The sequence below is a fragment of the Periplaneta americana genome, chromosome 13 (assembly GCF_040183065.1).
Source record: "Periplaneta americana isolate PAMFEO1 chromosome 13, P.americana_PAMFEO1_priV1, whole genome shotgun sequence".
NCBI lineage: Eukaryota > Metazoa > Arthropoda > Insecta > Blattodea > Blattidae > Periplaneta > Periplaneta americana.
This window is the reverse complement of record NC_091129.1, coordinates 94,749,321-94,767,284: the sequence shown is the minus strand read 5'-3', so window position 1 is coordinate 94,767,284 and position 17,964 is coordinate 94,749,321. Positions and strand designations below refer to the sequence as shown.

General features: G+C 37.5%; 1 protein-coding gene across 3 annotated transcripts in view; it reads right to left on the bottom strand.

The window, feature by feature from the left end:
• LOC138712120 (retinol dehydrogenase 14-like) overlaps positions 1–17,964 on the bottom strand; it is a 39,159-nt gene that overhangs the window by 11,002 nt on the left and 10,193 nt on the right. For 2 of the 3 annotated variants that reach the window (XM_069843539.1, XM_069843540.1), the window contains exons 2-3: positions 9,107–9,310; positions 2,085–2,243 (exon numbers count right to left, since the gene is read on the bottom strand). In XM_069843539.1, the coding sequence (XP_069699640.1) occupies positions 2,085–2,243; positions 9,107–9,310 (363 nt within the window). The remainder of the gene's footprint in view (positions 1–2,084; positions 2,244–9,106; positions 9,311–17,964) is intronic. The other variant, XM_069843542.1, reaches the window with a different exon arrangement.

Genomic DNA, 17,964 nt, shown 5'->3' with positions numbered 1-17,964 from the left:
TATATCTTTTGTACAAGTTAAACTACCAGAGTGGTCTTGTGGCTAGAGCGCTAGACTTATTATCCTGTGGACCCGGATTCGATCCCCTGTGTACCTCCAATTTATAACTTGTGTTAGGCAAGCCTGTGATACAGGTAACACAAGGGTTTTCTCCAGGAGCTCTTGTTCCCCTGTGACATCAGAACAAATCTCCAAAATCATCTCATTGTGGGTGTAATGGCGCACCTTGGGCTATGACTCTAATTGGTGTACACAACTGGATTCATATGGAAGAATGACGAATACTGAAGTATTCACCATTATTTAAAAAAAATAGTTCAAAAAATAACTTGTTAGCTATGACAAGCATTAAAGATAACAGAAATTAATAACACTAACAGAAAAAAAAAATTGGATTGGTATTATCTGGGCTAGAGGACCGTGGTCTGTTGGTAATGCAACCATAAGTACCATGGTCCTCTAGCCCGGATAATACCAATTCTAATGACACTGGCCGTGAAAGCCTACATTCTAAGAAAAAAAAATCTGACAAATTAATAATAATACCAGTAAAAAGTGAGATACAAAAAACAAAATGCTAAGAAATTTTAGAATTTTACGTGGAATATATCTATGTTAATATAAAGTTTATACAAAAATACCAAGAGTGTATACCGTACTTTATCACTCGTACTTTTTTATTTATATGGACGAAGTTTTAGAAGAATGGAACAAAGAAATACTGTACAAGAAGGCATTTATGAGGTGCAGTCAAATGAAAATGGGTCAGATACCAAAAAGTATAATACAACATTTATTACCTCAAAAGTAATCTCCGAAAGTGTTTATACATTTATCCCACTGCGAGACAAGATGATCAATCTCATTCTTGAAAAAGCTTGTGGGCTGTCTACCGAACCAGTTCTTTACCCAGTCACACATGTTTTCGTCCGATACAAAACGAAGTCCACGAATGTCTTTCTTCAACTCTCCAAAAATGTGAAAATCACTTGGGGAGAGATCTGGGCTGTAGGGCGGTGTTGAAACGTTTCCCAACAAAATCTCTGAATAATATTTCTCACAGAGTTGGCAGTATTTGTGCAGGCATTATCATGAAGAAGGGTAATGCCGTTCGATAGCATTCCAGGGCATTTTGACTTCATGGCACTTCTCAGTTTCTGTAAAGTTTCTTCATAATGCTATGCATTGATTGTGACCTCCATGCTCGAGAAATTCAACAAGCAGAGGATCCCTAGAATCGAAGGAGAATGTCAACATGACTTTACCGGAACTTGTGTGTATTGCTTTAGACTTTTTTGGTGGAGGAGAATCCATGTGTTTCCATTGTTGGCTCGGCTGTTTGCTCTCCGTTTTCAAAATGGTTACACCACAATTCGTCCCCAGGACAATACGAGCCAGAAATGCATACTCTTCCTCGTGGTGTCGTTGCAAAGTGACCCAGTGAAGTAGTTTGTTTTTTGTTCCTCCTTCAATTGATGTGAAACCCATTATGCGTAGATTTTTCGGTAATGCAGGTTGTTTCGTCACAATGACGTGTATGGAACCATGACTTATTCCCACCAAACGACGATGTTCTTCCACAGTGATCCATCTATTTCCTCGTATAAGACCATCAACCTCAGCAATAACAGCAGGAGTGATGGCACAATGCGCCTGTCCTGGGCGGACATTGCCTTGCAGCGACACGTGTCCCTCTCGGAATCTCTTGTGCCATTCCAGTACATGCTGTGTTCGCCGTAAACAGCAGACATGCGATGATGGAATTCTTGTCCTCCTACTCCTTCAGCAGTCAAAAATCGCACTACATCTCGCTGTTCTTCTTTACCTGCCTCCATTAGTAGGACAAACACATGTATCTCTAACCTCACTTCCAGCAAAATAAACGAACGACTAGTGTGTAAGCAGAGGTTGTAACTCTATCAGAACCAGTAATTCTAGGTTTAGATTAACCCTTTGAAGGAAAGATATGAACCTTTTATTTTCTAATAGGAGTATCTAACATTTGTGAACAGGGTATTCTGGCTCTACTAGAAAATAATATATTTTTTATAAAAATTGGGAAGAATAGCATATTTTGCACTTACATTCATGTAAATATGATGACACAGTGACGATTCTAGCAGGAGCTGAGCGAATGATGCGAGGCAAAAGCAAGCATGTGAATAGAAAGTGGCCCAGATGGTTCACACCCAACTGAGTCTCAAACCCATCCTCTGTCTTGCCTTGTGGACACGCCATCACTCCTGAAAAAAATAATATTGATGTGCGGAAACTTGAATGTTGGCTGATGAGTTTCCATGTAACGGTTATGGAGAGAGCATGTTATTAATGAGTAAACGTGGCAACCTGCTATCAATGATTGCTTCCCTGTCTCACCTTACCGTGGTCTTGATGGAAGCCAAGAAGAAATTAGTTGTCATATGCTTGTATTTGTGCTTATAATTTATCTTAAAATGATACACAGATACAGAGTGTTTCAATGGGTATCCCATTTTTTAAATAGGTCTATTGTTTGACTAAATAACAAAGCATTAACATAACGAAGTGTAAATGAGAGGTTATCTCTGGGAAAATAACTTACAGTTACAAGATGTGCTGAAGTGTCCTCCCTCCTCCTGGAGACATATTCTTGCCCATTTTACTATGTTTTCAGAGACATATCTCAACATGTCTACATCAAAATTGTTTATTTCGGTTGTGATGTTGTCTGGCATTCCTACATGGTTCGTGGTCTGTTTCTGTAGACTCTTTCCCTCTGATAACCCCATACAAAATAATCCGTTGACGTCAAGTCTGGTGACCTTGGAGGCCACAAACTTTAGAGATAACATGGTCTTCGAAGAAGCTGCTGATGTTTGCCATGGATTGATTAGAGGTGTGGTATGTGGCGGCATTCTGTCGAAAATATATCTGTGTAAGTTGGATGTCGTCTAGTTGCTCCACGAAGTCCGTGAAAATGTTCTTATACACGCAGTATTTACAGTTTCATCAAAGAAAATTGGTCCAATGATCCTGTGATTAGATACTGCACATCACACTCCAACCTTTTCTGGATGAGGTGATGTCTCATGATACACATGAGTATTTTCTGATGCCCATATCCTTGTGTTACTGATATGGGAATTTACATAGCCTGAAAGCTGAATGATTATGTGACAACAATGAAGATTATAACAATGTATCGAAGATAATCTGCTATCTGCAGGTATCCAATGAAACTTCTGATTTCGTGCATCATTTTAATATACAATGAAATCTCGGTAAGAAGCTCTTCAAGGGACCGCATGAAAATAGTGTATTAAGCAGAACCGCATATTAGCAAGAGTGGGTCATTTTTGGATTTTTTAAATTTTGACACAAAGGTATGAATCGGCATAAACATTTGTTGAAAAAATTTAAGGATTAAATACTGTAGTTAAGCAGAATAAAGGTTACTTTTTTTTTCCGTTCGGAAAATGCCAGAACAAATACGAGGGGAATCCAGGAAATAACGACCGTTCGTGCATACCCGCCGTGCAGCTGACTCCCCTCCCTTGTTTGAAGGTCAACTGGCTTCCTTAACATGTGTTCTCATAATGTTGTGAGTACTGATTGCAACAAGTCGCCATTGTGCATTTTGTGTTACTTCAAAATGAACGACGTGATTGATAATCCCGCCGACTGTGAGGTGAGTGAGGAGTGTGATTCGATTTTTGAATGCCCGACATTTGAAACCTGCAGAAATTTACCGGCAATTGAAAGAAGTGTATGGTGATACTGTAATGAATGAAAGAAATGTGAGAAAATGGTGCGAAATGTTCCACAATGGGGGAACAAATGTCCACGATGAAACTCGACCCGGACGCCCATCACTCATCACAGAAGACCTGAAGACTAAAGTGAACGACAGAATCTTGCAAGACAGGCGAACATCAGTCGACAAATTGCATATTGCCTTTCCTGACATTTCTCGTTCTTTGCTTGGTGAAATTGTGTCGCAACATCTTGGCTACCACAAAATCTGTGCACGATGGGTTCCACGGCAACTGAGTGACCAACACAAAACTCAGAGAATGGCCTCAGCATTGACATTCTTGATGCGATATCACACAGATGGAGACGCCTTTCTTGATCAAATTGTGACTGGTGATGAGACCTGGGTGTCTCACAACACCCCAGAGACCAAGCGCCAATCACGTCAGTGGCATCATCCCTCATCACCCAAGAAACCGAGAAAATTCAAACAGACTCTCTCAACACAAAAAGTCATGACTACTGTCTTTTGGGATCGCAGAGGTGTTCTTTTGCTTGATTTCATGCCAAAAGGCACTACGATCAATGCAAATTGTTATTGTGAGACTTTACGAAAACTACGACGAGCCATCCAAAACAAGAGGCGAGAAATGCTTTCGAGAGGAGTTGTGCTTCTTCACGACAACGCCCGCCCGCACACTGCTGCTGGGAAATCTTTGATCATCCGCCCTATAGTCCAGACCTTGCTCCTAGCGATTTTCACATTTTCACTAAGCTGAAAGACTTTCTGGGTGGTACGCGTTTTGGAAGTGATGAAGAGTTGAAGAAGACAGTGAACACCTGGCTTAATGAACTGGCGGCAGAGGAGTATAACACGGGAATTCTAAAGCTAGTGAACAGATACGACAAATGTTTAAAAGTAGCTGGTGATTATGTAGAGAAATAAAGGAAGCTTCAGTTATGTAACAGACTTTGTTTTTTCAAATAAATATATTTTTTTTAATTATTACAACAAAACGGTCGTTATTTCCTGGATCCCCCTCATACACTGTCTTCTGAATTAAAGTGTCCCTGTATTAAAAAAGTAAAAAATTGTTTTCTGTCTTGCACTTGATCCAGTATTATGAATAATTGCATTTTCCACACGATTTAAATCAGAAGTTACATCAGTAATTTGACTATTAGAAACATTAATGAATCTACGAATCACAGACACTGCAGCAAGGGCATCATTGCGAGAAGGATTTGGAATGTCTATCACTTCCACTAATAGTCTTCACTGACAATGCAATTTAAAATTGCCAGAAAGGACAGGCTCTGAATACAGTAGTCTTGCAGGTACTCAAGGGTCGCATTCCATGCTATTGTATTCACCAAAGACTCCTACAAATTCTTGAATATGCAGGTGCTAGCGGTAAATGTAGAAGTCCAGGAAAATTTTCTCAGTATCCTTTAAAATACGATATTTTAGAATTTTCAGGAGATGAAAGAGTGTATTAAATGGAATGAGGAGCGTATTAAGTGGTGGATTTTACATATGGATGTTAAGGGACTGGACGAAAAGAGCATATAATGCGGAATGGCATAACAAACGGGCGTGTATTATCGGGGTTTAACTGTACTTACAATTTAAAAGTTGCCTCTGGATGCAGAGTTATAGCTAGTTAAAAGTGGGATGGCCCATTCAAACACTCTGCATAATACTGAAAAGCGAGCGTTCTTCTTCCTTTCATGTATTAGGCATAATGACGTGTTCTGGCTTCATTCCATCATTTTAGTGGACGGCCCAAATACCTTTTTCCTTGTGGATAGTAATTTAGCATATGGCAAGGTATTCTTACAGAAATCATGATAAGCACATGAGATCTCCTTTTGGTTCTATAATTTTGAATGTGTTCTAAAATTGGATCAATTTTTAATTCTTCTGAAATTTAGTATTTTTATTCTTGTCTAATTAAGTACAGCCTGCAGTTTCAGTGGCAGTGATTCGGTGTTCATCACATTTACCTACATATGATCCAAGCTTCAGTAGCATACATGAGAATTGGTCTCGGCAACATTTCGTAGGCTTTAATTCTAGTATGTTTTTGAACAAGAGAGATTAAAAAAATGTTACTGTATTAATAGCATTCATTACATAATTAAACCTATTCAATTTTTCTTATGTTTTTTCAATTCGTAGCTCAAATTTTAGCCTAAATATTCACAACTTTAAACTTGTTCTAGAGCAGGGACCGTCAAGTGACTACACTCTAGTGCATACGTACAAACCCTCAAGCCCTGACGTACGGCTGCGGGCAAGGGTAGCTGCTTCCACAGTGGCGGAGCTAAGAACTTGTATGTGAACCAAATTTGTGATAAGAATGTAAATTAATTTCAGCTTTTAATTGAAGCACGCTTTCACTGTTAATTGCACTATACTGAAAAACAGTACTCTATACAATTTTGTACAGTTAACTATATACGAAACAAATTTTTGCATGTTTGCACAATAATGAAACAAAACAAAATATACACTTTTATACAGATTAATATACTGTTTGTCTTCTTCTCATTGCTATACAATTCAATTAACAAAATAAAACAACAGTACAAACGTTGTTATTCAAATACAATTCTCTAATAATAGTACTTTTTCTTAAACATCAGAGATCCGCTGCGATTTTTGCAGTTTTCTGTTAGTAAGCAGCTATTTAATTCTCGGAGCTATTGTTTTCACAAACATGCTTTCAATTGTTCATCACTTAGTTGTTTCTGTGACGTGACTTTGTAAACTTCATTAAACAAAACAGTGTTTCGCATACGTAGGTTGTCCCGAACATTTACAACGTTCTTGCAGCAAGATTGTACTGTTTAGGAAACCTTTCTCGTGGAAAACAAGTATAGAAGTGGTTAATACTTTTTCTGTTTTGATACTTATCCCTTAGCTCAATATCGCTTTGTAAATCAAATATTTCTAATTGTAGTTCAGCAGGAATATCCAGGACACTCACTGAAAAAGATATTGCAAATATCTTAAATTGTTGTTCAAGATCTCTAATATCCTCAAATCTACGTTCGAAACTTCGCACAATTGTTGCATTATTCTTATATATTCTTTCATGTCCAAGGCTTCTAACAGGTTTCCCATGTACATCCATAAATAAGGCAGTTTCATTTCTAAGTGCGAGAAAACGTTCCAGAATTTTTCGACTTCACCACCTTACCTCGGTATGGTAGAGTAAATCCCCATACTGTTAATACCATCAAGCAGTGCCCTGAAGTCCCTGTGATTGAGTCCTTTAGACCTTATGAAATTAATTGTTCGCATAACAACATCCATTACATTGCTAAGGTTCATGTTTTTAGCACATAAATATTCCTGGTGCAAAATGCAGTGCACCGGTGCCCCCAAGCGACCTCGATAGGTTCCACCACTGATAGACTGCAGTGTACAAGTGTACTGCCCGCAGTGGAAGCTGTAAGTAGGCCTGTACGCCCTCTCGCGATCTTGACTCGACTTGGCGGAGCCTGTTCTAGAGCATATTTTACTACTAAGATAATGCTATTTTTTAATTTATTTATTTTCAAATGGCTCTTAATGAGCTATTGCTCTACCCAGGGCAGTACCTACATATAAATATGTTTTGTTTTATGGCGGTAACCACTACAAATGATTATATTCTATATACTGGTACCGAATTATACATAATATTAACATAGGATAGATAATTAATATGAATTTAGTAAATTTACATCCAAGTCTTATCTAAATACTACTTGTACAGTTCATATACACCTACTTAACTTAATGGGAACTTGCAAGCCTGAATCCAAATTTAGTCTATAGGCTACATTCTTACCATATATATTTCTATTTCTTCACATTTGAAGGTTATGCGAGAGGCTGTTTCGCCTTCTTTTCCGTAAGTCTGCAGAGTGGGTTTTCCTTGAGGATTCCCATTGTGTGCAGTTGTTTCCTCAGATCACAATGATCTGTTAGAAGTCCTACTGCAGTCCGTAGGGTATATTTATTTAATCTAGGAAATCCACAATAAGTGATAAAGTGGATTTTTCTGTAGTTATTTCCTTCCACATGATGTATCCAATGTTGATGGTGGTTATAGGCATATCTATACCACTCATCAATGGATTCACGAATTGTGGAGATGGGAATGCCTAATACTGGCTCAGGTCCAGTAAATGTTTCAGCAGATCCTTTCCTTGCAAGGGTATCTGCTTCCTCATTCCTACTATTCCCTTATGCCCTGGCACCCAACCAGTTGTTACTTTGTTGTGTTTTGCCAATTTTGTAAGGTTTTGTAAGCAGTCACAGAAAAATTTAGAATCTGATCTGGTAACATGTAAGTGCCTGTCTATATGTTGTCACCACTACAACCCCTACGTATATTCTCCTGGATGCAGGTTTCATTGTCATGTATTTCACCCTGGAATAATGTGATATTGCTAAACAGGGAAAGTTTTCATCTTACTTACATTCAAGTGATATATTGAATGGCTTGTCAAAAGATAATATAAAGACCATGTAGTCACCTTATGAGTCATTCTGTATAATAATCCATTTCCGAAAACACAATTTCAAATACGAGAGTAGGGGCATAAGTTGTGGCAACTATATTTTTTTCAAAGTCAATCAATGATATCACAAGATATCGTATGTCATGTATCATATGGCATCCAAAGTATGTGGTCGCATCGCTAGATGCCAGTATGATGTATGGTTATCGCACAAAGACCAATATGAATCCAGTTATGAGTCCACTATCATGCTGCACATCTGTAGTACGAGTATGTGGTCGCAACACTGTGGGGGTGACAGTGTGATGTGATTATCGTACAGAGTGTTGTTACGTGTAATGTGTAATGCAGTTGTGAGTCGACTGCTGAATGAATGTGACCCAATTTGTTTTTAGGATGAGTATTGTGTTGTAATGCTATTCCAATTACCGTGTAAATACGAGTAGCATGATGTTGTGTCCTTTATGGATGTTTGAGCGCTATTCTACCCTATCATACTCCACTAGTACACATACTGCCCTTTCGAGTAGCACATGCATATACCCTGCCTTTTCAAGTAGCATGATGCTGCGTCGTTTACGGATATCTAGTCCCTACCGTACCCTACGCCATTAGTACACTACCCTGCCCTTTAATTTGCATATTTCAAAATTTCGAATTGCGCCCTCATTCTTACAAAAAAAAAAATAGTTTCCATGACTTATGCTCCAACTCTTGTATGATGATTATCTATCAGTTTTCATTGGATTTATTTTACACCAATTTAAGCTCAATTATTGTTTATAGTTGAGCAGCAACTGCATTCTTAATAACAACCAAAGTCGTTTTTACTATCCCTGAGATAAGAATGCATTACCTGCATTGTTGACTAGTATGTGGATGTTATCGACCTTGTTGAGGATTTCCTCTGCACATTGTCTCACGGAGGCGAGCGACCCCAGGTTCAGGCTTACAACTTCCACTGTGCCTGCTCCCTCGACATTCTGTGTTAGGTCTCGAATTTCTTTGGCAGCTGTTTCAGCTCTCCCCGCATCTCTGCATGCCATTATTACTCGGGCTCCTGTTGAACGAGAAAAAATGTTTTAAAGACATTGATAACTGTTTAAATGTTAACTATATTTTTTTATAATTCCATTATAATGAAAATTATTAAAGAATTAGATGAAAAAAGTTACAAAAAATAAAGTGAAACAATTTTCACAAATTCCAAAATCATCATCATCATCATCATCATCATCATCATCATCATCATCATCATCATCATCATCATCATCATCAGCTTCAGGGCTTAACTGGCTTGTTCCGGTCTCATGAATTACAACTGTCGTATCCATCTCCTTCTCGGTCTGCCAACATTCCTTACACCTTTCGGTTTCTAATTTAAAATTAATTTTGGAATGTGGTCATCTTCCATCCATTCTAGATGTTCCATCCAATCATTTCTATATTGAGATATTTTTTCTATTAATTTGAATATTTTGAGTTCTTTTCGAATGCCATAATTTCTTTTCCTATCCCATAAAGTATATCCAGCCACACTTCTCAAAAATTTCATTTCTGCAGCTTCTATTCTGCGTTCTTCTTTCTTATTTAGAACCCAAAATTCTGCACCATACATCAACATAGGAACTGCTACCACTTTGTAAAATTCAAGTTTGGTGTCTTTCCGCGCAGTCTTTAAACATCTTCTTATTGTGCCACATATGTAATTGAATTTATTTATTTTATTTGTAAAATCTTCGTTTTTCAAATATGATATGTTGCAACCGAGATAGAGGAATGACCAATTTTAAAGAGCGTGTATCTCTCACAGCACATTTGAGGACCGATAAACTGCGCGCACATTCTGTTGCCAATAAAATGTCATTTAGTCATAATGGAAAAGTGGAGTGGTTCATAACGTGCTTTTGCAATTAAAAGCTGTTAAAGAACAACGACAGTTTTGAGGCTAGTAGGCGTAAATTTTGTCATATTAATTTATGGCGCCATAATCCCGTCTCGTCTGTTCATGTGACTTACATCTATAGAAAATTCAGGTGATACATCAATTTAAGGGGGGTGATGGATGAGATTTTCATTCTGTACCATTTTTTTTAGGTAGGGACTATATATTTTGTGCGGTTCGTCCCCTTCCTATAAGTATTCTTGCATATAAGTTTTATTATGATCAGATGAATGGTTTTTGTATTATTCAAATTAAAAAAAAAAAATTGCATATTTTCGAAATCTATCTTCTCTTACAAAATTTAAGTTTCATCATGGCCCTTTTTTATAAGTAATAGTTCTGAATCTGATATGATTAGAAAAGAACTAAGTATCCTGAATTCAAAATTTACGTATATAAATGGAGAGAACATTAATAAAATATATAATATGCAACTTGAAAATTAAAATTTTTAGTGTCCACTAAATATGTTTTAATTTCTAATTTCGGAAGTATTTAGTTTATCAAAAATGATGTTATGTTTCATTATCCACAATATATACAATATACGATAAAATGCCATGTTTCCATTATCAAAATTGTAAGAGCGTTTACAATTTGAACGTGACGAAATATGCTAAAAAAAAAAAAAAGTGAGAAAGCAGCTTGTAAATTTGGATGGAATTCAAATTCAAGGGTGCAGTCTTTTAAATATGACGTTATTTTTTATGGTTCAAGTGAAACTTGCTGAACATATAAATAATAGATTGCTGATTCATTTTTCAGAGAAAAAATTAAAATGCGACTTTTGACTGAAAATGACCAAAATTTCACCCGTCTCCCCCCCCCCCCCCTAAAACATCGCGTTATTCTTAACCGAAGGGCGTTTTGTGAGACTATTTTAAATTGCATGGATGAAGATGCAGACTTTATTGACACTTTGTGGATGTCTGACTAAGCACATTTCCATTTCAGTAGTAGTGAACTAAGGGACGTCCTTTTCAAGAAATAAGTGGCAGACTATGTACTCTATGCTGTCACGTATACCATTTGAATAATACATCTTTGAGTCAATAACTATCTATTTATAATGAACTATTCCTCTGTCGAACCCTGTAAATGAAGGAACTTGCTTAGACTCGTAAACATTCATAAATAAGAAATTGCCGTTAATAACGTTTTCATTACTGTAGTTCCTCTAAGATGTAGACCTATTTATCCTTATTTTAAGACAATATTATATTATAAAAAATTATTAAAAAATAAAAAAAAACACTATTTGTAGAATATTGTCATACTTTAAATTAACTCACACTGAGTAATTTTAACTGAGATTTAGTTAACAAAAATCACAACAAAACAATATAAGATACATCCCTGTTCCATTCAAAACATTTACACTTTAACATTAATATATCACGAAGCATACTGGTACAGCAGGAAATTTGTGGACACGAAACTGCACAAAATACAAAAGCAACTTACATAATTTAATCAACATATTTATTTATAAATATTTGCATGTGATCCATTAGTGGCGCTGATAACAAGTAGCCTGAAATGAATGTCATGTTCTTCTAGCATGTCCATTGTTATCATAGCAATCACATCACAGATGTTAACTCATAAAGTTGGGAGGTCAGGCACTTCAGAAGCACGTTCACGGCCCTTAACACATTCCCATAAACATATAGGCTATCCAGTGTAGTGATATCGGGTGAACGTGGTGGCTACGAAATGGATCCATTGCGTCCGATCAAACGACCTGGAAATATGTTATTGAAAGACTTTTGAACTGCAGACTCCAATGTGACATAACCTCGAATACTTTGGGCTACAGATCAGTTGCTATAGCGACAAAATCACAGGTTTACAAATCACGTACAACCATTATACTTGTTTTTTGAAAGATGGGACATGACAGGAGTGTTGCGATCGGAAAAACAACTGAATGTCACATAGCGTGGTAGACCTGTTGCTATGGTAACAACGGTTGAGTTGCCAAACTTACAGTTAGCACGTGGCGAGTGCTTAATAGCTCTCTTGTCAACATTTATTGTGCACACAATGTTAGCATTGGTACGTTTCGTCTTTGGTTCTCTGTCGATTTTTGTGTTGTTTTCTTACCTTCGCGTCAATTGTCAATGAACGTTTTAACGTCAGCCATGTTAACGACAATCGCTAGCTTCCATCAGCTGGCAGCGTGGTAGTCCATATTGGCAACATGGCACTGTAGTTCCAAGCTCGGTCGCTTAACTGTCATGTCCCATCTTAAAAAAAAAAAAAAAAAAAACTAGTATAGATAGAAAGATGGTTTGGATTCTTTGGCAGTCTGGACGCAATTGTTACGGTTTCCTTTCTCCATTCCATCATTATTTCCCGTTTTCGACAACTTTATCATGAATTCATCCATTCTATATCACTCGTAATTATGAGCACAATATCCTTTGATTATTTTCGCCTTTATAATAGACTACTCAGTACTACTAATATTTGACAATTTAACTGATAAACGCGTATTTAAATACCTATGTATACAACAGCTGATTGAAACCGGTTCAGCAATGAACAATGAATACCAGCTTAATTTCAGCACAAAAATCCAATGGGCACTCAGCACCCATTAAAGATATCCGTTGGATGCTCGAACCCTGGAACACCCATGTAGTCGGGGCCTATGCATGAAGGTCTCCCAAAATTGAAAGTCATCACTTGTGATGTTCAAACCTGTCTTCAGGTTTACTAAACAACAACAACATCTTGATTGCGATTCAGATTTTTTCCAGCGATTCACGAAATGGCTGAGTCACGGTATGCTGCTTATTGCATAATAGAAAATACTGGAAGCGACATTCCTTAGTCCATACATCGGAGAACCCGCGGCCTTGTCTGCCCTGTGTTGCGAAATTTTGAGGATGTCGCAGCAAGTTTTCTGTCGAGAGACGTTGGGACACTTAATTTGAACTTCATTACTTTATGGTACTGTAACATCACATTAAGAAAGGACCATGAACAGGCGCGGATCTAGAATTTAATAATAGGGGGGGCTAATAGTAATTGAGGGGCTGGGTGCAAGAAGGGCATTTTAGAGGATGTGCCCTTTTTGAGTAAAACGCTTTATTGTGTTCTCTGATCTGTTATGCATATGATCACAAAGTTGTAGTTTAGTACTGTGATCATAGAGGTCAGGAGTACCGGTACCCAAAATGTAAAGGCGTGCATAGATAACATTATTACGGTTTGAATTTTCAACATCAATTTTCTCAAAACTTGCATTTGAGAGAAGTGCCTTTCTTGCACCCAACCCCTCAATTAACATATGAATACAGTAGTATAATCACAACACAGAACAATGGAATTAAAAACAAATAAATAAACCACAACAATATTGTCACTCTTAGGTTCTAAGTCTTCAGTTAGTTCTAATTCTAAAGGAAATGGTGACTGGAATGGAAAGTCGATTAAATGTTACTTACAGTTTAACGAAGCTGAAGTCGTCTGGGATGTTTTCTTGCGAAAAGTTCTATTACTTCGTCCGGACTTACGTCAATGTTACGATGAATGTTGAGCAATACCAAACCATTCAGTCTGTCCTGGTTCATCGTCGATCTGAGGTAGGTTTTCACACGTCTCAGTGTTGAGAATGACCGTTCCGCGGTGCAAGTTGTCACTGGCATGACACATAATATAGCGAGCAGCTCTCTTATATTGGGGTAGAAATTATTCCTAGTATGCAGCAAAGCTTCTATAGCCGTGTCTGGTTTTTTTTGTTGCTCCTTCCAAAATTGAAACCACAAATGTAGCTCTCCTCTAAGCTCTGGAATAGTTCCTGGCAGATCCTGTTCATAAATCGTTGCAGCTTGTAGGATGACATCGATATTTTTATCAGGATCGTGTAAAAAGTTAGGAATCAAAGACTGGAGTTTAATTACATGACTGTGCCTAGCAGGCGAAAATCATACTGACAAATCGCTTAGAAGGTGATCAAGAAAAGGAAGAAATACATTGAGGCGGTAATAATCTTTAGGATACTTAGACGCAACATTATTGCGATGGATTTGTCTGGATGCAACTCGAGGTACATTTACTTCTACGTCTACAGATTGAGCCAATGCAACAGCCTTCTCAAAAAGAAAATTATAAGTGTTATTATCTCGGCAGGCCTGAAGAGTATTCATGACACATTCAACCATCTGGTAGCACTGACTTAGTTCGAGATTTGGGCTCTGTAGCTTCCGCGAAACACACAGTGTTATTCCAAATATTTCTGCTAAAATATGCAATGAAATTATGAATTCGAATTTTAGAATTGAGTTAAGCATCAAATGTGCCTTTGTACCATAGGATCCAAAATCTTCCAGGAATGATATAACTGCGGAGAAAATGTCTAAAAATTGTAACACTGCGTCATGCCGTTCAATCCATCTTGTTTCACACAAGGTCTTTAGTTTCGTTTTCTTGTGTTCAGGGCATATTTGACTAATTTTTTCTTTCATCATGATTGACCGCTTGCTAGACTCCCTAACATATTTTGCTATTTCAGCTACTGTGTCTACAGTTTGTCTAACACTGGGAACAGAGCACGATTTTGAAAGTGACAAATTTAGACAATGTGAGGCACAGTGCATATAGTATGCGAGAGGCTGCTCTTTTAAAATTCGCGCTTGGACACCGCGAAACTTCCCCGACATATTAGCACCGCCGTCATAACCCTGTCCGCGAAGATTCGAAATGTCTAGACCTAAGTCCCACAGTTCACTTAAAACAACTTTTGACAATGCCTCTCCACTTAGATCTTGCACCACTACGAATCTCAAAAATTCCTCATGCAAGTAACACTTTTCTCGGTCTACGAATCGCACACATAATGATAGTTGCTCATTGGAACTGATGTCGGTTGTTTCATCTACTAAGATAGAAAAATATTTACTTTGGTTAACCTCTTCAACAATTTTCTTTTCAATAATGGTGCCACAACAGTTTATGAGATCGTTTTGCGTTGTTTTACTTGTTAGAGATGAGTTTTTGGGGGCATTTTTAAGATGACTATGCAGAATCTGATCACCGGCATCAACGCGATATTTTAGAAGCTCCCTGAAATTACCTTCGTTTGGATTTTCGCTTTCCAAGTCAATCGCACCATCATCCCTGTGTCCTCTTAATGGAATATTTTGTCGGCCGCACAAAATAATTGTTTTTACTATTGGGACAAGTTTCATCCTGTTTTCGCGCACTGTTTGTAACACTTCATTATTCAATTGAACCAGAACGTTCTCTACCTTACCTTCAAACACTTGTTTAAAGTTGTCACATTTTAAGAGAGCAGTTTTATGATAACTGTTCTCTGAATGTCTCATGAATATTTCAGAGGCCTTTTTGAATTTTCTTAGAGGTTTCGTAACTAAATTCTGTAACGTCACTTTGCTTCGCCCTCCCTCTTTAGATCCGAATAAAACGCACACGTGACAGAACACACCTTCATCCTTCTTACTGTAAGAGAGCCATGGAAATCTTTTAAGCCACGCACGCTGAAATTGTCTAGACTGTCCCGATTCTAGTGTCTTCGGAAATAGATATTTTTCGTCTGGAACCCACGGATTTGTTAGAGCTTTGTATTTTATCTCGTCGCTGCATATTTCTTTTTCCACTAAGCAACCAATATCTAATACATTATGAGTCGTCGAACTAGCGTCATCACTTTCACCGCACATAACCGATTCCACTGTTACGGTATTAACAGGCATACACTTTTCTTCATCAGTTGTATCATTGTCATCCGTACTGCACTTTTCTTTCACTTCACCACACGGCTTCTTGATGAATTGTAAGATATTTGTTTGAAACTTACGTTTCGACATTTTATAATTTCTTATAACTGTTACACTAAATAATTCACCTATACGGACTGATCACTTCTCGTCTCAATTCAGAAGTCGAATGTAGTGGCTATTGTAAAGTACGATAATTAAGGTGTTGGTAGTGGCCTAGCTACAGTGTGGTAGGGGTGGTTACCGTTAGATTTCCGTTCCGAAGTCCGAACTATTGTTAAACCCCATGGTAACGACCCCTAAGGAATGCGACCACTTACCTGATCTATTCACTCGAACTGTGAAGAGAGTTTGTATGCGAAAGAAAATAGCAAAATAATATTAAGTTTAGAGAGTGAAGAAATCATATAAGTTATATGAATAAAAAAATAATGCTTTGTACATTTTAAATAAAAAAAGTCTTTGAATTGATAGGGGGGTCTATAGCCCCCCCAGACCCCCCCTTGTATCCGCGCCTGACCATGAACTATTGCAAGATCCCTAGATTGAAAAGTTGCGTACAAGCAAACATTCTGATGGAGGCAGATGAAAAAGTTTTTTTTCTTCCACCTTGTGAATAATGTCAAAAGAAGTGCTTGTACAGATTTTGGCCACTCGACCGCAATTGCAAGGCCGTCCTGAAAGTGATTTTCCCTGGGGCCGTTTACAGAAAAAAAGTACAACTGCATGGAAAGATTTATTGAAACAGATACAGCAATTGTTGCGCTATTTTTCAACATATTCTGCACTGGAATTGAGACATTTGTCATACCATGGGATCAGTTTTAATATCCCTTTGTCGTAGAAGTCAGCCGTCTGGGATCGGAACTAGCGTTTGACAGCCGTATGCACCTCTCTGTCGATCCCATGTTATGACAAATGTCTCAATTCCGGTGGGGAATGTGTTGAAAAATAGCTCAATTGCTGTATCTGTTTCAATAAATTTTTCCAATGAAATTGTTTTTTCTTTCTGTTAACGACCCCTGGCGAACTTATTTTACGGCCCTCGTAATTGCAGTCGAGTGGCCAAAATTTGTATAAGCACTTCTTTTGACATCATTATCATGGCGAAAGAAAAACAAATAACTTTTTTATCTGCCCCATCAGAATATTTGCTTGTTAGATTTCTTGCATGAAATAATAATAATAATAATAATAATAATAATAATAATAATAATAATAATAATAATAAAACTGGCATAGTGGCAAAAGTTATCAAAAGCATGAGACACGCTTAAGACTCGCTTAAATAAGCGTATTTCGATGGACGTTAATAAAGATATATTCCAGTCTACTAAGATTATAAATTAACATAAATTTACATATGGAACAATAAAATTAATGGCGCTGATACACGGCAAAAGTGTTAAGTCGTACTTGAAGTCTCGTCATAAATTTGGTCGAAATCAATGGAATTATACTGTTTTTCATACAGAGGGAAGCTTCCCGCAGAAATTTCAAACGGTCTGATCACCTCCACTTCGAGGCGGGCTACTGTAGGCCTATAGAATGTTTGAGAACCAAGTTGATAAAAACAAGGAACGCAAAATACAGAAATACACTAAAATAATTTCAAATACAAATATTATTACGTCTGCCTAATTCCGTAATTTTTCTTATTGTCCTTAAACATTCGTTGCCAGGTGCAACAATGTCGCCACGTTCTGTTGTACTGGAATCCAATAGCTTTTAGTATTTTCTGCATTGAGGAACATTAAATTTTACACTGATTAACTTTATAACTCTTTACTCTGTTAATATGAGGAAATTACCTGGCTGACTAGTTTCGAAGTGATGTTCTTCATTTTCCAAAACCTTAAAAGTGTATGTAGAACAATGATGAAATTTTAATTTGTAGTGTTTCGTATTTCCATGTATTGTGGGTCCCTATCACCACGGCATGGCGCGTCCTCAGGTTGCGGATCGAGGAGACGGCCTCCAGATATGGAGGGAGGGTAGCTGCGAATATATTGAATAAGCAGT